At 41.0% G+C, this 27,773-nt stretch overlaps 2 protein-coding genes across 2 annotated transcripts in view; one reads left to right on the top strand and one right to left on the bottom strand.

Moving 5' to 3' along the window:
* The window catches only part of LRMDA (leucine rich melanocyte differentiation associated), a 983,368-nt gene extending 962,654 nt beyond the window's left edge, over positions 1–20,714 (bottom strand). Inside the window, exon 1 of the mRNA XM_085312295.1 lies at positions 20,696–20,714. The gene's annotated coding sequence lies outside the window, so the exon portion shown is untranslated. The remainder of the gene's footprint in view (positions 1–20,695) is intronic.
* Positions 20,715–20,833: 119 nt separating this feature from the next.
* On the top strand, positions 20,834–27,118 carry COMTD1 (catechol-O-methyltransferase domain containing 1). Its single transcript, XM_085312291.1, has 7 exons — positions 20,834–20,954; positions 21,426–21,559; positions 23,091–23,196; positions 23,993–24,111; positions 24,377–24,431; positions 25,823–25,956; positions 26,745–27,118. Exons 1-7 carry the CDS (start codon positions 20,873–20,875, stop codon positions 26,895–26,897), a joined length of 783 nt encoding a protein of 260 aa, XP_085168417.1. The 5' UTR covers positions 20,834–20,872; the 3' UTR covers positions 26,898–27,118.
* The last annotated feature ends 655 nt before the right edge of the window (positions 27,119–27,773 follow it).

Raw genomic sequence — 27,773 nt, 5'->3', positions numbered from 1 at the left:
GATCCTTCCTGCTGTGTCGCTCCTGTTAGTCAGACACCTTGCAGCTCTAGACTATAAAAGTGGGAGAATTAGGCAAGTTATCAGTATCTGTAAAAAACAGATATTATGAAATCTACAACCGGAGTCTCAAAGTAACAGACGTTTGCCCCCCAACGTCTGCACAGGAAGAGTTGCTCTCCAGAGAGCACTTACCCCTCTCTCTATCCCAAAAAAATCTCATTCTTTTTTTGGAAATCTGTTAGGTGTTGGGGAAAAAAAAAATCTTTCGATTATCCTGTGGGGAAACAATACTGGTCACAGCAGAATAATCTAAAAGATATCCCAAGATTTTTTTTTTAAATAGTATTTGCTTTTTCTTAGGACTTCTGTGGTCATTCCTATGTAACATTAGGAAACACAGTCTTAAAAGGATGTCTAGAGCACCTAGGCAAAAGGTCTTTTTTAAAAAAAATACTGAAGCCCATATTAGACTTCAGATTAAGGGGTGAAGGGAGCTACAGAACAATTCTTGACCAGGAAGCTTCTCTGCTCTTGCAATCCTACCAGCTCACTAAAGCACCATCATGGTGAAGTGTCAATTGATCTAACTAGCAAAAATCCCAGAGATGTTCCATACGTCAGTAAGGCTATAGCTCAGATTCATAAGTTTAAATTGACACAGCTCTTAAAACAGAGCTTGCCCATTTGCAGACGAAACAAGGAAACAGCTGATAATTAATAGCAGTGCTTCTGAGAACTGATCACACCCAGTACTTGCAACATTTTAGGTATTTCCACTAGGGAATACAACATTAACTGAGGTCAAGCCATCTCTGCAATTCTTAAAGTTTCTTTCACATTGCAGAACTCAATTTAATAGAGATATAACTTCCCTGATACTTTCCCCACCTCCCATTAATAATCCTCTAACATCCCTGTGGCACCTAAAGCAACTGCTAACAGAGAAGTACCAGCAGGGAGGCATTCAAAGCATTTTAGCTGTCTTTGCATGCAGTTTTCAAAACCATGTGATCAGCAAAGACCCTACAGACCACAGTGATCTACAAACCATAACTTCATTATCTAGGGCAAAAGTGAAAGTTTATACAGGTTGCAACCGTGTAGCATGGACTTAATAAAGCATCCTCTTCTAACCTTAGAAAATAATTTCCACAGCAGAAAGTGCTCCCTTCTTCATTAACATCAAAATGTCACTAACGGTGCCACTAGACATCAAGCACCATCCTTTTGAGAATCTCACATATTCTTCACTCACCCAGCTTTCAGACAAGTACAGCATTCAGCTGAAAAGCCTTTTCAACAAATGACATGCAACAGCCTTGACACAAAAATACTTGCACCTTGTCAATCATTCACTCACCATCAAGTTCAAATACTCATATTCAGAGACTGATTTTATGTGCAGTGCAGTTAATGTTAAATACGAACTCTTAGAGGGGAAGATGAGTGAAAGTAAAAGTACAAAGCAAACGTGGCAAAACAGAGAAAATACAGTGCCATTTGAACAGTAAATGCACAATGCAACTTCTATAGTACATGGTAATTCAGGCACTAGCTACATGGAACAACAAAAGCAGACTGTCAGGTGACAAAGATAGAAATGTAAGTTGGTATTAATGGTCTCCAATTTTAAACTGGGGACCTAAAAGTCCCACTTTAAAGGTTAGATACTGTTTTATCCATCAAGGTTGTTATACTGCAATCATCACTATAATACAACATAGCAAGTCAGATCCTTTGACAGAGAGAAATCCATGTGTCACTTCCAGCAGCCCGTTATTTCTTTGATAAATATATAAAATAAAGTACTATTGTGCAGAACAAGTTGCCTGTACTGGCCAAAGCATCCTTCATCACTTCCTTCAAGCCAGTTTGATCTGAACAGAAACCGTGGGAAAAATTAAACATAGTCACTTTGGAATTATTCAGGCAAAATGACAGTAATCTACCACTTAATCTCTCCAGGGCCATGTCACAGAAAAACTCAAGTATCTTTAAGATACCTGCAAGGAAAGAGCAGAAGCTAACTAAAGGCTTATTCAGGGATTTCTGGAAGATCCAAAAGTATTAAATTCAGAAGAACTGGATGCTCAATACTCTGAAGTATTTCACTTCAGAGATAACAATCTAAGATGCCTGGAATAACAAAAAAGAAGTGGCCTCTACAAAATCTAGATAGTGGAATTGAAAATAATGCAAGATAAAAGCTATAGGAAAGATCTTGCTTAGTACTATACCCTTACTGCTTTTAGTAGTAGTTTTTAAACAGTCTTCCTGGCCTCATCTCTTTTCTAGAGGGCTTTCCACTATGTGGAATGGTATTTCACAATTACATTTTTAATGAAAAATTACATTTCGGTGAGAAGCACATTTTCTGGTGTAACACTGCTTTAATGTGACTCTGTTAACCAGCCTATTTCCAGACTCTCCCCAGTCCTCCCAAATCACCCAGGGAAGCCACTTTAACCATCTGTGCATGCTGTCTGGCATAAAGACTCTGCTGGGCCAGCTCACATACCTGGCAACAACTCAATTATGCTCCAGCTATGTTTCATCTACAGTTAAGGATTTGGATCCATTATTCCTCTTGTTTAACTTGCTTCTTTTCATCTTGGTGCCAACCATCTTAAACAATGAACGATTACATGAACTAGTCAGTCAGTATCTATCATCTAAGCTGATATGCAAAAGTTCTGAGGTTATTGATTCTTGTAATTTTAATATCCCATTGAACAGCCCAATCTGATTAACTCAATTTAATTTAATGTCACTCATTCATTATTTTGTGCTCTTAATTGTCACATGCTAGGTTAGCCATTTCTGTCTCTTCTGTTTTCTTTTCATCTCTCTTTCATGGATCAGGTAACTCTCTACTGTATTTGCAGTTAAAGACCCCAGGGAATTAACTCAAGAACAGCAATCTTCAATCAGCTGAGTTTCTCAGTTAAAGCAGGCTCCACTTAATCACTCGCTGAATCCAGGCGCTGCAGGAGAGCAGCAGTGCAAGACACTCCAGAGACTCTAGGCAACGGAGAACTGGCACACTGAGACACGAAAGCTTGTTTAAGTGACACATTGGGAGACTGTCTCTATGCTCATGACAGTAAATATTAGAGGCAGAAGCCTTCTCTTGTGGCTCTTTCTTCTAGAGTTTTGGTGCTCTTTCATGCTCATTGTGGAAATGCCAAGGCACTATGCATTTTGCTTTTCACAGTGCCTTGTATATACCAGGCTCCTTCCTACTTTACCATGCCAGTGTCTGCTTCCTATTCTCTGCCATTTTAATCTAAGGAGGTCTCTTGGAAATGAACACTAGCATGGGGGAGGGAAGGAATATAATAGCAAGTGCTGAAGCTCTCAAACCAATGTATTTTTCTCCTGGTTCTAAATGATTTTATTATATCTCAGATTTTCATCACATTACCTCAAATGGCAGGAACTGGCCCACCACTCACGTTCATAGTATTGCCATTACTGCAAAGTAGCATCTCTTAATAGTGCCAGGATTAGCAGCTCCAGACAGAAAAAAAAAGGATTATGGTAGCGTACCTACCTACCCACTGCTGCTTCATTTCCTCAGCCATTTATCAACACATTCTTCATTTGGAGAAATAAAATCAATGGTAGGTGGAGTTCTTTCAGTGCATTTAACTTCCCTGGCATGATACAGGTGGTAACACAGCTGAGATCAAACACTTTCATCTTTCCTCCCGAGCCAGCTTGGCTGCAGACTAACTGCTTTTCAATTAGAGACTGGACTATTTCTGGCAAGGGTTGAGCATCCTTTTTGAAGCTGGGATTTGCCTGGTTGTTGCTTTCTTACTTAAAGAATATTCACTTTCTTCTTAGTAGCTCATTCAATTTTTTTTCCATGGTCCATGAGAAGAGAAAGGCCTGGTTCAAATTATGAGTCAGTCACAAACCTATGGAAAGTTTTAAACAAATAAGGAGACTTACATATTAGAACTGATGTGTTACAGTTTATAAACCCTCCCCACATTGCAATAAATATTTTCTCTGTTAGTTTCCTACAAGAAAAGGGAAATAACTACCTTATAGACAAAGCCTGAGAAAGCTTCAGCAGACCTCTTGGCTTGTTAAATCATCGAATATCACTGAATATCTTTACTCCAAGTAGGAATAACAACTGTTGCCATTCACAGGGGATTTTAGCAAGTTTAATTTCTCAAGATATTTTTGAGGACAGCAGTAAAGGACCAACATCATTCCAGTGCTTTGCAGAGGAGAAGGTACTGTAATGGCTTGTCCCACTTTCAGAAATCTTTATTCCTCTCTGGGTTTTATACTAAATATGTAATGTAGATGCAAATTAGCAGTGGCTATCCTGACTCTAAATGGCTTAGAGATCAAAGTGTCAGTGACAGATTTTCAGAATGTAAGGCAAGAAACAAAGACCATAACTTTTAGATCTGTACCTAACCTTATCACAAATTTCCCATGTGATCTTCAAGGGCACATCTTACTTAATGTGATTTAATACCCATCAGAACACTTCAAACCTGTGTCTGCCTCCATGCCTGGCTCCTCTCTACATCCTGTTAGATCCCCTGCAGAGTCCACTTGATGACACTATGCCACTCTTAGTTCCTTTAAGCTTTTATACATTTCTGCTGACATGCTAATACTTGCTTCCGTGGGCCAGCCTTTGCAATCTCATTACTCTTCACAAGTTACGATTCAAAATAACTAGGATATCTGGTTTTCCAGTTTAAAAGACAAATGACTTGTAGTTTCATTTCTCATACAAAGATCAGTAGCAGCTGACTGACAGGTAACATACTGATTTTCATACACTCTAATAGTGTTTAAAACACTACACACTGGAGACTTTTTTCATATTCAGGCTAGCTTCTCATCCCCTAACATACGTTGTATTTTGCACTTCATGAATTCCTAGCATGCACATAACTCGATAATTTAGCACTTATAAATCAGCCACACACAGATCCATCTTCCCACTCCCTACCCTGAAGTGCTTTGTCAGCAAAGGTTTGAGATATTGGTTCTGCAGGTGCACGTAGATCAATATTAAACACATGGTAGTTCAGTCTGCAGTGACTATCAGCTCTGCTTCACCAGTCATTTGGGGAATGCAGTTACCTAGGTGAGATTTCCAAACACTGAATGCTGACCAAATTCTGCTTTTAAACAAGTCCATGGTTTAACTGCTGTTGAAACTCAGCTTACAGACCCTCCGTTAAACACCAATTATTCTGGCTGACTACAGGCCACAATGTTCTTTAGATTTTAGCAAGTAGGACCACAATAAAGGAGGTGACAGATGGCTCCAAACAAGCTCTTTCACTTGCTAAAGCTTGCATGAACCTTGGCTGTCCTGAGAACAGGCACATTGGCACGGCCTGCTGCACAAAATATAACTATTGGTTTCTTTTTGAAAGTTTCCAATGAGAAATGGGCATCTAGGGCTCTCACTTCACTGACCTTCACTGATACTCAATTCAAAATGAAGTCAAATTCTTCTGCACGTTTTAAGCCGCGCATTGCTCAAGACTTGATAAAGAAGTATCAAGAAAGGAAAGACATGTATACCAGGCTGAAACAGCTCAACTTCACATAAGCTGTTCCCATCTCTGTAAGCAATCACAACTATTAAGTGCACCAACTTAACATTTCCTCTTGCCAAACAGTCAGGAAAAGGCTGTTGCTGTTGAAGTACCCTGTGATTGTAGATAGAGTATGGTCACAAGCTGGTGAAAAGCAGAGTGGGGCACAATGGAAATATCTATTATTAGTCAATTCAAGAGGGATGTGGAAAAACAATACTAGGAATTCCTTTATCAAGGAGAAAGCACCATTTCAGTTAGTATCACAACTTAGCATATACTCCTAGAGTAGACACGAAAAGGCAGCAAATTGATTTGATGGTGCTAACACCATCAGAGACCATAGCTGATGCTTCAGACAAAAACAGCAGACAGTATACCAAAAGGGGAGGGAGGGGGAGAGAAGAAGAAAAGAAAAGAAAAAAAAGCCACTGACAAAGACAGTGTTACCAAATTTTGCCTGCCTAACTTGATTATGTGGGCAGGCAGTAAAAATAATTCTTGCTGCAAAGTTAGCACCTCTATCCAGATAGAAAGTTTGCCTATCATGGAGAACCCTGACATGCCACAGACAAAGTACCTGGTAACACTGAACTGATGGACAAACCAGATACGAGAATCTTTTCCTTCACCAGTGGAATGCAGCCTCCTCTGCAGTGAAACACAAAGGATTTAACAGCAAAAGTTTACCTCCGTGTTGTGGTTAGTCTGAAAGTAACTGCAAAGATAGGAGAACTTAAGAAAGCAGTCTATGATAAGTATATCTGGAAAATAGCCAATTATCTGGAGATAACTTCAGCTGCACATACTGATGAGAAGTAACACCACACATTAATGGCCACTCACTTGACCCCTTGCCTTAGCACCTTACTATGAGCCACAAAGCAGTGCTGAAGTAACTGGATCACAGCTAGTTCAAATAAATAAATAAATAAATAAATCAGCCACTAAACCAACATGTCACTTCTGCAGCACCCAAGGTTTCTGCATCCAAGCTCTCACCAAGCATCCTCACTCATGCTTATCAATCATAGCCTGTGTGTGATTTTTAGAGGAGGGTTACAGGAAGGCCAGGGAAGAAAAGGGAGGCTCCAGACCATCATGAGAAGAGACAAGACTTTTACATGCAGTCATTAGATGCTGTGAATATTCTACCACAGTGGATCCTTGCTCTGTACCAAGGGCACCCTTTATACAGTCCCCACCAATATGAAATATGCAGGCTATTACATTTACATACTGCCTTCACATTCCAGCTGCTTTAGGAACAAGACAATAGTCCATGGAGAATGCCTCTGTGCTCGTTCCTCTTGTTCTTTCACATACCCTTGAGCTGCACTGCTCTCAGCCGAATGCCAAGGAAACCAGGCTTTCGTCCTCCACGGCAGCATTCTCTCCCAGAGGGAAAGACATCAAAGCAAGCAGTACCACATGCACACCACCATTTACTAAGAAATAACCGTCTCCTCTCACTCACCCATCCACCCACCTCTCAACAGATGAGCAACTTCAGCACATGTGTGTCAGCCTTTGAAACAAAATGGAAAAGCCTACAGCCAAAGCAACAGCTGCCACAGCTGATTTAGCCATTGGTAAAGAAGGAAGTGAGTAAAGGAAAGGAAGATGAGAAACTCTTTAGTTTTTGCTGTTATGTGTATTACAGAAGGCCTTGATCAGCAGTACTGCAGATACAGTACTATACACACTAAGAGTCCAGCTGAGGGTGCCTGCAGCCCCAATACAGCAGTCAAGGAAATTAGTATTTCCCTTTTTACAGGCAATGCATTCAGTGGCCACACGACGTGACTAAGGTCACAAAAGGCAAGCTAGGACTTGACATTGTCAAGCACCAGACCTGGGAATCTGGGGACTCTCACACCCAGCTAGATGCGAGACTGCCAGCAGCCCAAAAGGAGCCTGTAAAGAAGGAAGTCCGCGGGACAAGCCTCAAAACTGCAGTTGTCCAAGCAGCAATTCACATTTTCATGCTAGTACTGCTAAATAGCTTCTGAGCCCTCAGCTGGCTCAGAATGGTGCAGTTTAAGTGAAGACCTGAACATCTGCCCCACAGTGCGCACACTTCCAGCCACCACTGCCCAGGAGCAGCTTGAACCACAGATCTTAAATTCTTTATGTGCATTCGTGAGCTGTCTTTTTCATTGTTCATTTTCCCCTGTCAAGAAAGTACATACACAAAACATTACCTGCCTCCCTCATCTAGCTGTCTCCAAGAAATCAGCCTTTACCAAAACCTCCACAAAAGCATTTTGAGAGGAGGAGACTGTTTTTAAACACTTTTTAAACTGTCCTTGATACTAAATCTCTGCCTCAGAAGTTCTTGTCCTTTTCCTGAACTCCGTCACTTCTCCCAAGCTTTCAGCAGAAAGTGCTACGGAAGAGCTCAGCCCCAAGTCTGGGTTTTTTTTTTCCTGATGGAGTTGAATTTCCACCCACGGATTATCCGACACAGACAAAAAGGATGAGCTGTGGACCTATGCGCTCCTATACTCCAGGACGTTGCTGAAGCTACACAACTTCACAGCCCTCTTTGCTTTAAAAGATAGATTTGCCTTGTCCTCTGAGACGCGTGCCTGTACTACTGTGGTGACTAATGACCCTAACCAGGGGAGGACTCAATGATGCCAAATGCAGCACATAAGCAGAGTAAGAAACAGCTCCTGCCCCCAAAAGCCATCACAGCCCTAATTTAAAATGAGATGTAATGAGGGGGATGAAACAAACATAAAGAACGGGGTAAGAGGATGGAAAAGCTATTACATGAACAGGTGTTTTCATTAACTATCTCTACCTACCTCCTGTTTTTCACAGAGCTTAGCTGCCTACAACCAAAGCACATAAAGACTGAAACCATGAATCAGGGTTTGAGGCTTCTTGTGGTCCAGAAGAGGGCAGGAACACAGCATAAAGCCATCCTAATCCAGGGAAGTTCAGGTGTTCCAATGCATTTTCAAGCAAGCTATTACAAGGGACGGAGTGACCCTCTAGAGGAGTGTTAGGGGAGGCAGGGATTTAAATGCTGCTCTGAATTTTACAACAGGTGGAGGTACTTATCTACCCTGACCTGGCCCTGCTTTTATGATTCTGGCTTATTCCATTCTCAGATGCCTAAAAAGGACAACAGAGGAAAAGAGAGAGTATCCCTCTTCCTATTCCTGCCCACAGCAAAGGCAATGCTTAATTTATAGCATGCCCTCTACACACTCCTCTCCACAGCTGGCATCACTCAGAGTCCACACCAGAAGGGCCTGACACTTCCTCCAGATCGGGATATGCCCATTCGTTTTCAGACCCCAGTGCCGCTGCTCAAGATGACTAGTGCACACCAGAAAATTAGTAGGAAAAAAAAACGTAAAACAAACAAAAAAGAATATGTGCCAAGAGAAAGGGAGGAGTGTATGCCAAGCTCTGTTCCAAGAAGATTATGCTAGAAAACTGGGCTGTGTTCTGAAAGGATAACTTCAGATGAATAGACCCAGATGCAGCCCATGTACTTAACCTGTATGCCAACAAGCAATACAGCATGGCTCTGCTGTTCATCCAATCTGATTGTTGAAGGGTGGGAGCTGGAAGCTTTCAGCTGCCAAAATGCCAGCCACTAGCCAAAAGGTACATTTGGTTGCTTGTCAGTGCAGCAGATGTGAAATGGGCATCCTTTTCCTTCTCTGACCTCCTCAAGGACAGCAAAAGCTGCTCTGGAGAAGGAAATAACAAGAGGTTAGCAAAAGTAATTCTTTTTAAAAAGAGTTCTGCTTTTTGGCCTGATTTCCACATCATGTTTTTCCACCAGAAATTTGTCAAGAAAATTTTATTCCCTTAATATTTATCTTTAGCATAGGAAAATCCAGGGAGCTGAGGACATTTAAATTAAAGAAAAAGAGAGAATTACCAACAGCAGCAAGAAGGGCTTGTGCTGAAAGAATGAACAGGAGGACTGGAACAGCACACGGCAAACACTGAGCACGTAGAACTGAGACACCACAGAACTGTGAGCCCAGCTGAGATCTCTCCTTTAACAAACACTGTCTGCTAACTCACTGCCTGCTGAAGAACTAAAACGTATAACAGGTCATCCCAAACCTGAAGGCAGGTTCTTTAAATTTAATGGTCTTGAAAGTACTGGGAGAGTAGGGGGCTGCTCCAACCTGCTATGCAGTGTGGAAAAAAAGCAGCAGGAAAAAATGTTGAAAGAGAAGAAAGGAAAGAATGAATTTCACTCCCCACTGATCTTTTCATGTGTCTACAGGAATCAGCGCTCTGGAGATACCAGATGCAAATGGGCAAAGCAGAAATCTTTATATAACATTTCTGCCTTCAAATGAGACTCCTCTTCATAAAGATGCAACGAAAACACGATTCTGCTGCTTTACACAACAATAAAACACTTTCCAAATCCTTCCATGCTATAAAAACATAATAGCAGCAACTATTAGTCAGATTTCAGGGGCATGAGATAACGTGAGAGAAAGTAGATACCTGGGCAGACTCAGGGAGAAGCAGCTTCACAGAGTTACTGTCTTGAAAGAGAAAATGACACTTGCTTCTTGGTATTCTCATAACTTACTAGAAACTCCATCAGTCAAAACCCCCTGAGCTAAAGATATTCAGTTACATTCTTTCAAATTATAAAATTCTTATATCTGCCTGCAAGAAAGGGCTCATATATTGCATATACTGTTAAGTAAGCCAACAGGATAAATTCATTGGTTATGAGGTCTTTAAAAATTATCTCTTTAAATCAGCTTTTGTAATTTCAAATGCATAATTGCATATAAAGCCACTGGGACATCAGAGTTATTAAAAGTGGGGCTTATTTACTGAGCCATTTTTAATAGAGTATTTATTTAATAAAATGTATGTAAATTGTATATACCATTAATAAGCTCATTAGAGCAGTTAACACAATACAAACTCTTGCTCATACTTTACTTCCCGTTCCCTCAGTGATCTCTCCTATTTTGGGTTGGTAGTCACAACAGCTAACTATACCCTGATCAGCTGAGGGTACCGCTATAGCTGGTGCGGAGAAAAAGCATTCCCAGAGAGCAATTCAAAGAAGATTTTTTTAACTTATCACAGTAATCCATATCCTTCTCGGCGAGTATCTCTCCTTCCTCTAGTAATACAGGGCCCTTTCAGAGTCAATAGAAGGAAATACACACTTTTAGAGCAAAGTTTTCTCACGTTAGGAGATTTTTAGACCACAAACAGAGTTTATACAACTTGCTCAGTGTCTAAAGATAACTAAGCTGAACTCCTCCTGAGTTTAGGTTTACAGAACGCTTCTTCGGAGACAAACAATAGTTGGAGAAAAGATATTTGTAGCTCTGTATGGAATATAAACCTAATGATTCCATAGCTGGTACCAGAAGTACACCTGCAAGTAACATTAAAAATGCCCACATTAATTTCCCAACTGTATTTGTGACTCTTGCACAGCCTTTGGGCTCAGTTCAGAGTCAAAGACAAGAATATCCATTCGATTTCCTGCACATACACATTCTCTTGCATTTCTCATGGACAAAAAAGAGTTTAGTGTGCAATCTTCATTTTCAAGCAATCCTCTGATCAAATTCAATCTGAGGATCAAATGCAGTTCACTCTTTCAGTATCTGCTCTCAGAGCGCAGACTTGAAAAACTGATAGCCCCTTCTTCGCCCAAGAGAGTATCATATGAATAATCCCTTTCTGTTAGTTCTGTATCGGGTCGAGGATTCCCCCCTACACACACACTTACTCTTTTCTGTCAGAATAGACAAAAAGAGAACCAAACTCCACATTCTAAATGGCTTTTGCCATCTCAGAAGGAAGGGCGAGGGGTGAAAGGGGAAAACGGAGAGAGAAAGAGAGGAACAATCCCCGCACACAGCAGATCCTACGCAGACAGTCACGACCAACTAATGATGAAAGTGGACATTTTGCTTTTGTGGCCATATACGAGGAACTGAATTCTGAGGCTGTGCACTGATTTAATAGGAGAGTAAATCCCTTTATATTGGAGGAAGAGTAGCAAGAGGAAACAAGATTTTCTACTTCACTCTTCCTGCCATTACCACTCGCATTGCTCAGGTTCTGTTTTGTGCTGCAGATACTTAAAATACTTCGCTCAGAGAAACTATTGTCCTTTAGAAGAATCATCTTGCTACTCCACGGGTTCAAAGCTCTAAAATATCTGTGTTACTTTTAGAAGGATAGAAGTGAAGAATGCCTGGCTGTAATTCTACTGAACACGGAAAAGGAAAGGAGCAGTTTTACTTGGGTTTGATGTATTTCAGAGAAAGAAAGAAAAATACATGGCATCACCCTGCAACACTACCAAGTAGGAGTCTTTCCAGGGACTCAGAAACACCCAATACATGTGTTTAGGCAAACGTTTTGATGCGTACTCATACCTACCAGGAGCCTTTGGCATCCTCTGAGTGGAACTAAACCTTTCAAGGTTCTAGAGAATTTTGAAGTTCTCCTACATTTCTATAGTCTATCAAGATCTGCTGAGTGACAAAAAGAGCTGTTCTCTAACATTTATACACCTTACAGAGTTGTAGCCTTCTCCTTTGCTTTACAGGCATGGCCTCAAAACAAAAAGTAAAATTTCTTTCAAAGTGTCTAAATTATTTCTCTTTTTTTCTCTTAATGCATTTCATCTGTCCATTAAAAACAGAGCAGTTGCCACTTTTGTGCTTTAAGACAGGAAGCAAATCCAATTCAACATCCAAAACTAGAGCAAGATTTTCAAGTATGGTGAATATTTGGGTCTGCACGTTTATTTTAGCACAGAAGAACTACTACGACTTTTAAGGATGTGTCAATACAGTAACCCACGGAAGATTTATAGAATTCTGAAGGAGCTGTCAGCCTCACATTTCCTAGGGTTGTTATGGGACAGCACAACACTCGGTCCATTATGTCTCTTGCCCTTTTAAGTCCAAGCTGATTGCACAATAAACACAAGTCCACATTTCATGTCTTATTTTAGGTATACAATAACTCTGCGGGTACATAAACATCAAGAAGCTAAACAGTCCATGAATGACACCGCAGCCAGGCTGGAAGAGTTACTAAACCCCATTTGGTTGGAGGCACTGTCTCGGACTTGGAACCAGACAAATAGCTTCGATTTTCCAAAAGGCATTTCATCAGGAAGGTGTATGGCACGCAGTAATTACCTATGTTCTCTAAAGCTGTGAGACAGATGACCAGCTGCATACCTATCCACCTCCTGGCCTCGCTCCCAAATGCTCTGGCATTTTCCACTGTTGCCCGGATGAATTAGACAGAAGACAAAGGAAAACTGCATTAAGGTTTCTGCCAGTTGGGTAGCATTTTTGGTTTTAAGGACCGCAGTCTAGGATTCAGTAACAATAGTTACTGTTTACAACATGCTACAAATACCGTGTTAGGAAACATAACAGCTCTCTAACTGTAGAATTGCTCTGCGCTGTAAAATATGTCAGCAGGGTTTTGCCAGGGCATAGTGTTGTTAAGTATTCTGCATGTCCTTGAAATCCAAATACTCACACCACTAAGTCTGAATAGCCTCTCCCGTACACTCCCTAGATGGCAAATTACAGTTGAGGAGATCCAATTCTAATGTTTTTTCAATCAAAGTTTTGTACCAGAATAGTGGTTTCGATGCACCATGGCTTTATTTCCTCAAAAAAAAAAGCACATGTCAAAATCCGGGGGCAATAAGGGCAGCTTCATTTCAGTGATCTGATGGGACTACAGCTTCAACTTACCTTCTGCAAGTTGCCCGTTACCTCTGCAGCCTCATTCCGAGACGCACTTGCCTCTTCTTGAGGTGAGAACATTTCTCACAGCAGGCAGTTCCTGACTCAGTTGTCCCATTACAGTTGCTCCCATTATCACATGGGATTGGACTGTTTATTTCAAGTATTGCTTTGCCTAATAGAGTCTTCACTGACATCATGAAAGTACAATTTATCTAATTCATTTCAGACAAAAGAGATCCAGTGAACAGAGAACAAAAGTAAAGGTCCCACCAAAGAACACTGTGTGACTGCTTCCCCTGTGGCAAACTGCAACAACTTCAAGAACAAAATAGCCCCAGAGACCACCGTTTAAACAAACAAACAAACAAACAACCTCACAAACAAAGGTATAAAACTAGGGGAAAAAAGAAAGGTCCAACAATTCTACAGTTGTCCTTGTTAACCAGGTGAACAAATATAAAGAATAAGTGGCTACCTGTGAAAGAAGTGAAGAACAACAGGGAATGTAAGATGCAAAGGACAAGAGGGAATGTAACATGCATTTATTCAGAGAGCTTGGAAAATTCAGGAAAAGATTCCATATTAATTATGCAATGAAACCAGAAGGAGCCAGGTGTTGTCCGGGGATATTTATGATGTTTTACACAGAGAGACTATTATCACTTGGAATGGACTATAGAAGAACCGTTCTGCTGCTTCATAGGTCCAAGGCTCTAAAATCTGTGTTACACTTAGGAGAGTAAAAGTGAAGTATGCAGAAGTGATCAAAGGAGAACAGGCTGGTTTTATAGCCTGCAGGGGAAACAACTGATCATATATTCTTCCTATGACAAACAACTGAGAAAGTAATTGAGAGCCTCGCAGAAACCAATGTTGTTACCTCAGCAGTATTGATTTTAGGCAGACATCTTAATCTAACACATGACAAAACTTTGGTCATTGCAGTAAGATATAGCTTTCAAGGAAAAATGATATTTACAAAGGTAGTTTATGGTTCAGATAGAAATTCTTATGAAGTCAAAGCCAGGCTATAAATGAATGGAAAGAAAGGGACTTTTTAAAACAAAATGGGTGGAAAGTTTGATTAAAAAGTGAAAATATGATTCAAGTATACTGGAGCAGAATGATCTTCTAATCTTCAAAACACTAAAAGGAAGCAGTAAAAACATAACTGTAGCATACCATACTGAAGAAGCCTTACCAAAGGGATGACTGGCATTCAAAAATTCAGAGTTTATCCAGTTTGGCATTTTGTAGGAAAGCTCTTCCTGAACAGAAATGTTCCAGTTGCTTACATTAAAAGGAGATGACTTCTTTTCTTTTTAAACCAAAATGCTCTAGTAAAATGAAATTAGAATAGGATAAGAAAGAACGTAAAAGTCTATATAGTCCTTTACTGACACCCAACATAATATAAAAATTAATAAATATAATAATGAGCAAAACTACATAAAAATTACAACAATTATCAGATTTAAAGAATGTATGTAAAGAGTAAAATGAGTTCTATTCATGACAACTACTGAGAGTATATTTTTAATTAAAAAGAAAAGGGCACAGGCGAATAGAGAAGGCATCACATGCAACTCAGATTCCTTCCTGCCCTCCCTCTGTCTTTCTTCCTCTGATGTGAGCAGAGCAATCGTATCTGTTCTTGCTCTTTGCAACATTAGGCCAAGCTCTCTGCTCCTTTCAGTCTGTCCTGTTTCCTTGGATGTCTGAACAGCGCCCCAGGCACCTGTTCTGTTTGAAGGCAGTAAAGTAACATCACATGTGGATCTTCAGATGCCATTAAGTGGTTCTCTCCAGTGGAAGTATTTTATCTGCTAAATCCACTACGACCTTCTTAACATGTGTAGCAACCCTTACAGGTAGTCTATTGGGAAGAATAAATTCTTCCCAACTGATGAATTCTCAGTCTAATAGAAATTCTTGAGTTCAGTCTCACAGTCACTAACCTAGCGTGTTTTTCACTTGCTTGAGACAAATGCTGGTTCACGAAACGGCAATCTGAGCTGTAGCTCTCCAGCAACCAGCTACTTAGATGCATGTTATTCTTCAATCAGCTTGTGGCACACTATCTTAAGAATCACCCCAATCCTCCATCTCTCCTGTTGTCATGCTGCTGCTGTTGCTTCTGCTCACTGGAGACTCCAGCACAAGTGCCCTCAAGAGAGAGGAACAGTCACTGGGCTTCCAAAACCAGCCTTCACTTTTGGCATCTTTTCACATAGCTAGAACAAAACACATACAGCCTATCGGCCTTTAACACAGATCTCTTCAAATACTAGGAAAAAGAGGTATTGTAGACTGTGGTTGATGAGGTATCATACCTATGGTTGATTTATTCACTGCTTGCCTCGTTTTATTACACATATCAGGGCAATAAGTAGCAAAATTTCTTACATGTTGTTTATGCATTATACAATTCGAGGCTTAGCTGAAACATCCTGAGAATCACAGCAGGCTTTGTAAGTAATGCAGAAGACTCCACTAATTTATGCATATTCCCGTCACAGGGGAACCATTTGCAGGAGCAAATTAATACTGCTTTACTCCTCAGTAGCAAGCATCCATTGTACTAGTGTACATATAATGCCTTCAAAGTGTGAGGCTAGACCACAACCTGGAAGAAGATCATTCACAGTCTGTCACCTATTTTGAGAAATTCAAAGTGCTTCTGAACCACATCCTTCAATGACAAATCCTCTTTGTCAGGAAAACTGATTCTATCACTGAATCTGTCAAGGCAAGCCACTGAACGAGCTATTTTACTGGGTCTCCCCTAGTCAAGCTCAATTTGAGTTTTACAGTCCTTGAAACTTCTGGGATATTTTCATAGAAGCCATTAACTTACTTTGCACTGGGAATTATGCTGCTTGGCAATAGCTATCTCTCCTCACAATACCTGCATGTCCGAAGTTGAACCTAGTCTTGTAATGAGATAGCAAAAAGTAGTCATATATATTCAAAATGTTGGCCTGTAAGCCAGTAAGACCAGAAAATATTTACCAATATGTCAAAATGCTTCTAGCTGAAAACCGCTTCTAAACCATTCACTGTTTGCAAGTTTAATGGCTTACGGCTTATGGGCTCATGAATCACCAGCTTTCTCAGCAGCAGCATTTGAAATGTTGATACCTTAGCCTTGAAATAGATGTGAAGGTACCACAGCCTTTACAAGCTGTTATCGAAAGTCATACTTTAAAAGCTCCCACAGAAGACCGAATGCAATAGAAGCAGCTGAGCAGGATGAAAGTAACAGAACCAACCTAAAGTCATCGTTCACGTCTGCGTTCCATTTTAGTGATTACCCTCCAGCTGGATCATGAATCATGTTAAAGGAAGCTTTGATACTTACAGTTTGTCTGATAAAAAATCCAGATGACTTTTGAAGCAATGATGAGTATTTGGGAAACTATTAGTCTTATTTCAAATTACCAATTTCAGCTATCTGAAGAAAATTTTGGAGAACAATTTGATTTATCATAGAAAAAAAAAAAAGATTGTACTATTGTTACTATCCCAAGATTTTCAGTTGAGAAGACATATGAACACTCATGGCAAAAAAATTGCTATAGCAGATACATGTGGAATGAGTATCTCTAAGGTCAAGGGGGTTATACTGGTAAACGGCAAACACTGCATTACAGAGCTGCAAAATGAACAGTTAAGTGTACGTATCCTGGAGAGATAACAGGCATGGAGCAAGCAAGTATGATAGCAAATCAAACTGGAATAAAAGCAAAAAGAAAACTCAGTTGTAAATAAATAAAAAAAAAAGCAATTCCCTATACAAGCCTCTAAAATATACTACCTTAAATTGTTTCACCTAGATCTTCCATGAGGATATACACTGTAGAGTGCGGTGTTTAAGTTACAAAATATATACATGCTATGTCAACAATACCTATGATAAACATTTAAATGAACTCATAAATAGGCAAAAAAAGTTTTCTGTTTCAGTTTTAACCAAAAAACTCTGAAAACCCATCATGATAACAAAATAAATAAATAAATAAATACAAGAGAACACTTACAGGTTTATTTATCTATTAATACCATAAAAGGTACACAAATTCAGTTTCCTGTATCTCCAAGCAACTGCTCTAGTACAAGCTTTCATCTAGCAGCTCTGTGCTGACAAGTTGCAGATCAACCTCTTCTACCTAGTTTCAGCCAAATTAAAATCCCGACCTGTTTCCAACACCTCTCAGAGGATATCCAGGATCAGCTCAAATTCATCTCTCCAAATCTTCTCCTCCATCACTACAGATACAAAAATGACCATTTTATCTTTCACTCAGCTCCTAACTCATCACTCTCAACTCTGATTTCTTTCTATATCTTCATATGCAAACCATGCAAAACCAGAAAGACTGTGACTTCTTACCACACGCTCATATTCAAATAATGCAACAGTAACCAGAAAGATTTTGACATGTCCAAGATGATTTTTTTTTCTGTTCATCTTTACACCTAAAAACCTTTGTCCAAATTCTCATTACTTTGATTTCTGCAGCTTCTTTCCCCAGATCTAATACTGTTCAGATCTTATCCACTCATAATGGTCTCTCAAAGATTGTTTTCAGCAATTACTCTGACCCTGTGAATGCACAAATACATTCTTCTTTGGTTCCTCCTTCTGTTTGGGCTTTCACATATTCCACACTCCTCGTTTAAATAAGCTCCTTGTATATAGCTCCAAACCTCATTCTCCCTCTTCAGAAAGTCTCCTTAAAACCTCTTTGTTCTGATTTCTCCCAAGAAACTTGTCAGTTAGGCTACTTAAAACCATGCCGACCAATAGAGCCTAACTGATCTTCATACTTCCAATTCTATCCATGGACATTTATATTATATTAATGTTACAAGCTTTTGGACAACAGAGGCCACTGCCTCCTCTTCCGTCCACTGCACAGAAACCCTGAACACACTTTTACATTATTTGCTGAATTAGGTATGTATCATACTTCCATTGTACTTGCTTCTCAACATTTTATGCAAGTGTTGCTGTATTTCAGAAGACCACTATCCTCATGATATACACAGGAGAACAACGTGTGGGTAACCACAGTTTGAAGTAAGCACCATTTAATAAATTATGCTTGAATCCATACCAGCAATATGTCAGCCTCAAGGAAAAAGAGATTTTGAAACATCTCAGGTAGTTCCCCCCAAATTCTTTTCAAGCTTTAAACCAATATAGCTTCAAAATGCATACAGGGATTGTTTTCAGTGAACTGTGCTATTCAGCAAGTCTACACAAAATTCCTTCAGGGTGCCTATGGTGTACAGTGATTTTCCATCACAGGGTGAATATGATTCTCAGAAGAGTCCTCTATATTCACCTTGTAAAACCACGTTAGCAGTACAACCATGTTGTACTATGGCTTAGTATGCATGTTGCCAGCAGGCTTTCACTCACACTGTGGGCAACCCCTGGCTGAGCAGCCCACACAGATTTTACTCCTCTGCAGAGCAGCACTAAGAGAATCAAGATGTCATATTTTGCACTTTAACTACAGCTCAGAGCAGATCACAGGAGAGCAAGTATGTCCTGGAAGGCACAGGCTACCAGCACACACGGCTAAGCTCAAGAAGCTGACAAAGGTAAAAAAGACAGTAGTGGAAGGGAACAGCCTGTTATGAAACCCACCACAGCTTATTTGGTATTTTACATGCGTGCCTCAGTTACTATGCATCTATCCAGATACATCTATCCACATAGACGTGGTCTATCAAGAAAAACCCAGGTTGAGCGAAAGCTGCAAATGCCTCCAGGGTGGGAAACCAGAAGCGCGAGGACAGCCTCATCAGTAGGCTCGTGTTTCTCCAGTTCGATTTCTAATACAAGCTTACACAGCTAGATGACAGCAAGCTGGATGGTGTCATCCCCACATACAAGAACACTCCTGGCAGGAAGGTTTTAGTGAAAAACTGACAATCACAGGCAGAGGTGCTTTCAGCAGTAGCAAGTAAACCGAACACAACACAGGGAAAAATCCTGAGCTTATGTGAAATCCATGCAACTGCTCTGACTTTATGTATACAGGGTGCAGTGATGTTTGTATCTGTGTTCACTGCATAACACAGTTTCTATCTCTGGCTAGTCCTTACCTACCTCCCACAAGAAATATGCAGCTATACACCAAAATCGTTAAGTGCTGAAGTAACCTCAGCACACTGCAGGCATGTGTTTGAATTAAATTACTGGGCAACAAAAGTTTCTCATTCTGTGATATATCACAGAGCTGTGCAAAATTCAAACTATGGCTCAAAGAAAAGCAGATAGCTCCTTTCATTTTAGCTGGAGAACTTTAGCTCTTTTGCAGTTCTACGATAAACTCAAAGAGTAACTGTTTTATCTTGAGTTATATATCTAAAAATGACCTTCCTTTTCTAAAGGGAGCAATGCAAAGTCTAATATACTGACATAGCAGAACTCTTTCTGTCACCATCACCACAGCTAAACTACTAATGCATAAGTACTCGGAGCCAGATTGCTCAAGACCAGGCAGAGATTTAAGTTTGTTCGCAATTCTATTTACATTGATTTCAGAAAGCTGAAGCTCCCCATCAGCTTCAAGTGAGGCGGGTCACTGAGCTGTGAGCAGAGAGACCAAAACAGTATTCCTGGGCACTCTCAGGAAGCACTGGGATTTACCGACTGTTTCCTGTAACTGGAAGCGTTCCCCGCAGCCGACCTCCCTCCTGCTGCAGACACAGAGAACGATCACTAGATGGAGCTACAAAGCCACAAATCTGATTTACGGCCCCTAGAAGAGTTTGTTGCCGTGGGTCTGACTCCTACAGTTTTATCTGGCTGGAAGCTGACATATTCCGGCTTCCTGATAACTAATCTTCCAGGAAGAAAAACAGGATGTTTTACTTAAGATGTACTTGCAGGGAATCTTCTTCTGCTGTGTTGACATCAGAGAGTTTTGCTAGCATAGGAGCATTGTTGAAAAAGTTACCGTCCTAACTTACTGACGCACAGTTCATCTGGTTTTATATAGATTAACTAAATGCCAGCAGGGAAGTTTTACATGCTTGCATCCTACACCCGCGGAGGGCCAATCCGCAGCCCGTTCCTTGCCTGCATGCTCCCGGTCCGTGTGCGACGCTGCTAAATTCAGCGCCCGTACAGTGACAACACGATACATCTCAGCGTCCTGCTAAGGCAACTGCCAGGGCTTCACAAAAGGCAAACCGAACCCCAGACCCATCCCAGCGCCCGAAGGCGCCGCAGGGCCCTCTCAGCGCGCACCCGCGCGCTCTGCACGGCAGCAACAGCACGGACAGGCGGTTCAGCCCAATTTCTAACAGCACAAGACGACGCAATCACCGTTGGTCTACCTGGTCTCCTCAGTACATTTGAGCCCAAATTCAGCGTGCAAGCATTGTTTCTGCTATCATTGCACGGAGATGCGCGACGGGCCAGGGCAGAGAGGCGCCCCCCGACCGGGGTAGCCCAGCCCCGCGGCCCGGCCCCCGCCCCGCCCCGGCCTCGCCCCGCGTGACCGCGCCGCCGCCATGCCGCTGCTCAGCGTGCCCAGGGACGTGGCCGTGGGGACGGCCTTGCTGGGGGTCGCCTTCGCGACGGGGCTGCTCGCAGGTAAGCGCCGCCCGCCCCGTCGGGCGCCCTGCGAGCGAGCGGGGCCCGGCGGCGCCGCCGAAAGGCTTGCTCCGCGGGCTGGAAGCACCGCGGACGGGACGGGACGGGACGGGACGGGACGGGACGGGACGGGACGGGACGGGACGGGACGGGAGCCGCCTCGCTGCTGCTTCTGCCCCGCGGAGCCCCGCCGCTGCCCTAGCGGGAGGGCAGCCCGCCGCCCCCACATTGCGCCCGGCCTGCGCCCGCTGGGGCTGGACACTGCAGCGGTTTAGAAACGAACAAACAAATCAATGCCCTGAGCTGTCCGGCCACTTGGCATTTTCATTTTTCACTGGGTGGTTGCAAAGCAAGCAGACCTTTAACCTTTAGTAGTGTTTGGCTGCTTTCTCTATTTAAGCAGGATGTAACTAACTCCACTGATGAGACTCCACAATTGTCAAAAGTTCTTATTACGCATTATTTTTGTAGGTAAAAGATACCCTTCTTTAGGTTTGGGGTTATCCAAATCACCTAAGTCTGTTCTTGGAAAAAGCAGCCCTCTCTGGCACTACATACTGGATCACTCTTTGCGGGAGCACCCCCTTCTAAAGAAGCTGCGACTGGTCAGTATTTTGTCCTCTACCTTAGGTTCTCCCTTTCCTGCATTTATTCTTCCAGTAGGCCCTTCTGCTATCGCTCAGATCTAGCGCAGAACTGCTACCCTTCCTGTGATGTTCCTCCTTCTGTTATTTGTACTTGCCTGGATTTATAGGGGGTAACCTTACATGAATGCCAGTACAAAATTAATAAATCATCCAGGAAAGACTACAGGCAGCCTCGATTGCATAGCTCTGTTCTTTACAGAGACGGCTAACAACATAATCCCTTAAAGTTTGTCTATTGGTTTTATTATCCAGAACCTTAGGGTAGAGACTAAAACCTGGCTTACTAGTGAAGATTATTTAGTCTATATAGGTGGAAAAATGGCTTGAATCCTCTTTGTTACCCTGCTCTTTGGGCTCTCTCATATTTTCAATCCTGAGAGGCCCCTGTAGAGACATGTTCATACTTGCTGATGATGGCTGGTCCAGAAGAAATCCTGGCCATATCCACTTTCCTTGGATACTCTTCCTACACTAGAAGAGCAATGGAACATTTTACAGTGTATTAAATCATAAGACATACACAGAATAGTTTGTTTAGAAGGGGTAGTACCCAGATTCTTTTGTGTTCTGGGCCACCCAATGAATATTTAACAGCATTGACCTACATTTTGAACGCATCTTGTCAGTGGCTCCCAATCCCTTGCATATGGGCTTCACTTATAATCTGTGTAGACAGCTTCTGTTCATCTTAGCTGGCACGTAAGGAAACTGTATTCTAGAGAGGTGACATCCTCCAACAAGCTCCACTGTCAAGAGCTCAGAACAGGATAGTTTTTGACTCAGGATAGAGTCCTATCAAATGGGACAAACTATTCCTGTATAAAAGGAATTAAATGTTGAAGCAATGCAGCTGCTGCAGCTGTAGTGGGCCCTAGTGAAAGAAAGGACACAGGAATGGTGAGCAGAGGACCATCCCACCCCTTGAACCTCCACTGCACAGCCCTGCTTCTCCTGCTACACCCTCCTTATGAGACCCCTCATCCTGGTGCAGTCACAGCTCCTCCAGCTCTGTCCTGTGTGGCCAGAGCCATGTAGTCTAACCTTCTGCAATAGGCTTTAACCTAGCAGTTCATAAAGCCTTTCTATAGTTCTGGGAGGAAAAAAGGCATAAAGGTTGTTTAAAAAAAGTGCATATGTATAATATAAATGCACACACGCTCACAATTTGTATGTACGGGAATAAAGGACTTTCCTCCTCAAGATTCCTCTATGGCTTTCTATCAGCTAATTTCATTACTGTCTGCCAGAACCATAGTAACTTTAGAGCATATTACTGCTTTGAATGCTTAGTCACTGCTTATTACTTTCTTCCCTTAATTACTGTTGCATTCATAACAGTTCTGTCCCATGCATGGAACACAAAGCCACAGAATGAGAGAAGTAAGAGTACCTCTGTTCTCCGTGGGTTCCCCTCCCACCAGCGTGTTCTTTTAGAGGCTTTGAGTTTTGTTTGTTGTTCATCTGTATGTGTTGATTTTCCTTTTTCTAGCTCACCGCAGATCATCCCTGGGGTAGAATGATGGTGTCCTGTGATCAGGCTCAGCTTATGGCAAATTTGGTCAAACTTATCAAAGGCAAGAAAGTTATTGAAATAGGTAAGAGTATGCAACTTTGTCCTCTCTGCAGTAGAATAAAGCTCCTGGCTGTGGTTCTCCAAATCCAGCCCTGCTTAAAATCAAATTTCCAAACACAGTAAAGCACTGCATCGCTGTTTCAACAGACATTTGGGCAGACTACAGTTTTAAAAGTAGTGTCTGATTTGTACTTATTTGCCACTTTGTCTATCTGTGCATTCAATAATACTGGCATCAGCAGGGATGTCTCATTTCTTCAGAGAAAAATCCGAAAAATTATCTGAAAATATGACCAACACATCACTTAAGCCTCCAATGCCAGCCAGCAGTCACAGGCCAAGGTGCACGCTTATTTTCCATTGTCATTTTCATGCCAGAAGAAAGCGGTCTGCTGCACAGGCCCTACCTCCAATCCATTTTCCTTGGTGCTCCTATATTAGGAGGACCTCCAAAAGCCAAATTCATGCTAAGCTGCCAAGCAGGGGTTCCCACCTGGCTAAATCCAGTCGCTTCACTTCGGGATTTAGCTGCACATTTAAATAAGAGCGTTCCTTAGAGATGCAGAATTAGACTTTGTTCTGTACGTGCAGACTTTTGGAAAAAACTGACTCTAGACTTTGCAAAATGTGGATTAAAAAAAAAAATCTTTAAAACCCTCCCAATTCACAATATGTTACTGGAAAACCTCTCGAGTTCATTAACAAATTGCCATCTTTGAATCTTCTGAGATTCTTATTCCTGAGAGGAGCCTTGTAGTTCACTATTTATCAAATGTTCACAATGTGCAAGTATTGACAGCTCCTATGATCTTGCCTAGGTGTTTTCACGGGATATAATACCTTGAATATGGCACTTGTCTTGCCAGATAATGGCAGAGTTATTGCCTGTGATATAAACGAGGAGTATGTCAAAATTGGAAAGCCACTGTGGAAAGAGGTAAGTAGCATCTTTACCATTATACGTTGGGGATAACTTCAGCTGCATGTCCAGCCATTTTGGTATCTCAGACTTGCACATTCACCCACAAGCATTCCTATTATTCAAGTGGGTTGAGATATCTCATTTTGGAAAGACAGCTAAGACCCTCTGGAACCCAGAAATAACAGGAAAAACTCCCTGAACACCAGTCACTGCCTTAGTGCAACCCACTGTCAAGTTATTTCTTGACTACTTTCATCAACTCTGCTCTTTTGTGTTCTAGGCAGGTGTAGAGCATAAAATTGACCTACGAATTAAGCCAGCAATTCAAACACTTGGTAAGTAACCACTTTTTTTTTTTAAATAGAAATACTGAGAGATGAATATCATGCTGATTAAATCCAAGACGAAGTATATTAGTAGCTGAGGCCCCTTCCCTAATAAGGAGACAACTTTTTATATAAGGTGGTTAAGAAGGAGAAAAAAAGAAAAGAAAGGAAAAACACAAACACATACACAACAGTTCAGTTTTTCTACATGCTAATGGAGAGGAAGAAAATGCCTATTCTGTGTCATGGGCTGTGCTGGTCATTCACCTGTTCCATCCATTGCCTTATTTAATCTAAGAAGTACTATTGTCAGCAGCTCCTGCATACGAGAAAGCTGATTAACACAGATTAACTTGAGAAAGCCCAATTTCTCTTATCCCATGTCTATTTTAAGTAAGCATTTATTTGCTTAGACAGTGTTTTCTAAAACACCTGAAGTACAGCAAAAATACAGAAGCAGAGATAAAACTTTGGGGTATAAAAGTTGAATTTTATCCAGAGAAGTTCGCATTCAGGATGTTGCAAAATCATGTAAGGCCATTAGAAAGGCAATGACTTTTCTCAGTCAAGACTGGAGAATGTATGGGGCAGAGAGGATACAAATAAATCTGAAGTTTAAAAAGCTTGTTAGGAGTGGAGGAAGTAGAAGATAATTTGCAGCAAAAGTGGCTCAGTTTGAGTATTTGGAAAAATCTGTTAGTTGTTAAGGTAGAATAGTCTACCCATGAATGCTGGGAAATTGCACTCATCAGGTACTTGACTTGTTTAATCCAATCTTAAGACCTTTAGAGACTTTCTTAGCAATGTAGTCATCTCCTTTGCAACTGACAAGTTTTGAAGCTCTCTCTCAAGAAGTCCCTTGAAGAGGACTTCAATCTAAATTTCCCTTGCCTTGGCCCAGAGACAAAATGCTTATAGCTATTTTATGCTGTTCTAAGGATTCCTGGCAGGGTTTGTTCATGACCTATATCATCACACTTGATCATCAACAACATTTAGGATCTATTCATAAGTGTAAGAAAAATCCTGATCCACTTAAAACAGTTCCTCTTAATCCTCTCAAAAAAATAGATGAAGGAGCTGAGTGTGTCCAGTTTTAAGCTGTTTGACTTGCTCCTATTGCACCATTCAGCAGTCTCAGCTGTATTCTGTATGTTTAAAGCTACTCCATGAACTTCTTCCAAGTAGCCAGAACTCAGTAACTAGGCAAGTGTCTTATGGCATAGATAACATCCAGATTGTTTTCCACAGGATAAATTTTACCAGTAATTAGCTGTAGAGGAATAGCCTGCCTAATCAAGGCACCAAAAATATTTTATTAAATACTAGGCACAAATGGATGACTTCCTCCTTTTACAACGTTAACCACAGCATAACGACTCACTTTGTTGCCCATCTAGATGAACTATTGGCTGGTGGAGAAGCAGAGACCTTTGACTTTGCTTTCATCGATGCTGATAAGGAAAACTACAATGAATACTATGAAAAATGTTTGCGCCTCATAAAGAAAGGAGGAATAATAGCTATTGATAATGTAAGTACTGCAGCTTTAGTGGTAGTAACACATGGAGTTACTGCTTTTTGTTAATATGCTAACTAATATAACTAGTAGGCTACTCCTTTTTGTTAAAATCCTAGTTACTGGGATTTTAATAACCTGATTTCTGACCTACAACTCAGTTGCAAAATGCAACTTTTCATGTTACTCAAAGGAGGCTTTTAAAATTCAACACAAATTATTAAAAAGTAAATTATATGTAAGACTAATAAGCAAGAAGGAAAACCAAATATAAGCAATAAAGTGCTAAATTCATACTAAAACAAACAGCATCCGATTACAGAAGCTTATCATTTTTCATGATTCATTACAGAGAATGCTCCATATCGGTCTCATTTTTCTTATAATGCTTTTTCCATTGCATACAAGATCTAATATGTCATCTGTTGCAAATAACTACTAAGTTCTCAATTAATAACTTTTATTAGTAACAAAGAACAACATTAAACTTCAGGTACTCTCAGGGTTATGGTGGCAGCTAAATAGGGGCTTTTAAAAATACATAGATTTCTTATACTTCCTTTTTTTTTCCTTTGGCTTTTAATCTGCAATAGAAGTACAAATATTAGCTAATTCTTGTGGACTTCCATTCCCACTTGATGAGAGCTTCATGTCAGGGAGCACTAGAAAGAGTGAAATACTTCATTCAGTATCAATTTTTAGCAAGGATGCACCACCTTTTCCAAAACTTCCTCTGTGGTCTAAGGAACATACTGAAACAAATGAGGGGCATGACATTTTTTTTTTCTTTTTTTTTTTGATAGGTTCTTTGGGGTGGAAGGGTGCTAAAACCAAGAAAGGATGACTTGGAAACCCAGACCATTCACCTCCTCAATGAGAAGCTTCTCAGAGATGCACGAATCAATATCAGCATGATCCCAATGGGGGATGGAGTGACATTAGCATTCAAGTTGTAACCACAGAAAGCCCAGCAGATGGGAAACAGCAAGCAGCATCAAATCATCAGGAAAAATAAAGGCGAAACACTGTCAAAAATTCTCATTTAACCTATGTCTCCACAGGATAACGTAGCCTGGGAAAGCAGATTTTAGAATCAGCAGGATCCCTAAGGGCAGCTAACTTGAGGAGACTTAGAATGGCTTCTTATTTTAATTACAATAAAGAAAGGAAACTTGCACAGAGTTGTCTTTGTGTGGCAGGTTGAAGAAAATTTCCCTGTATAGAATGACTGAGCAGAGTGAGTCAATATAACAAGAGACATTTCCTGTCCTAAAAGAGGCTCTTAAGTCAGGGAGTAAGAGGGGAAGAGGTGATGGGAGTAGAAGTACAGACATACTAAGTGACCTGCACAGGATCCTGGAGAGAATCAATAGCAGTGCTAGAAACAGAATCCTCGCTAATCCCAGTCCAACAACACTTTAACCATCAAGGCATTTTCTCCCCCCTGGGTTTCCTCCACTGCCTTGAAGGAAAGTTGAGTGCATCTTCCACTACTGAGGAGTAAGTCTTGAATTTGAACAAGAAAAAAAAAAAAAAAATCTGTAGAGCGGCAAAATAAACCATTTAAGCTGAGGGAGGAGGAAAAAAAAAAAAAAAAGGAAGCAGCTGTAACTCAATGCAATGACACCTTTGTAGCAGTGAAGAGAGAGAGGTCACACTTCTAACAAAGCTAAGAATGAAAAGTAAGAGAGCTTCTATGCTACCAGGAGTTCAGGCTTGAGCTTGTTATTAAAAAAAAAAAAATCCTATAGTTTGGTTGGCTCCTTGCTACTGCTGGTTTTCGAGGGGTTATGCTGCAGAAGACATAGCAAAATGATAAAAAGGGGGGTATG

This window comes from Rhea americana, unplaced genomic scaffold (assembly GCF_003343005.1).
Source record: "Rhea americana isolate MKP2758 unplaced genomic scaffold, rheAme1 scaffold_36, whole genome shotgun sequence".
Taxonomy (NCBI): Eukaryota; Metazoa; Chordata; class Aves; order Rheiformes; family Rheidae; genus Rhea; species Rhea americana.
The sequence above is the reverse complement of the archived record's forward strand: the minus strand, read 5'-3'. Positions and strand labels throughout refer to the sequence as shown.

What these genes read in the sequence shown, in the direction of transcription:
- COMTD1 (XM_085312291.1), top strand. Translation starts at nt 20,873, where the DNA reads ATGCCGCTGCTCAGCGTGCCCAGGGACGTGGCCGTGGGGACGGCCTTG. An exon ending in GAAAGCCACTGTGGAAAGAG is followed by an intron (nt 24,112 to 24,376) that starts GTAAGTAGCATC and finishes TTTGTGTTCTAG; the next exon opens with GCAGGTGTAGAGCATAAAAT. An exon ending in GAATAATAGCTATTGATAAT is followed by an intron (nt 25,957 to 26,744) that starts GTAAGTACTGCA and finishes TTTTTTTGATAG; the next exon opens with GTTCTTTGGGGTGGAAGGGT.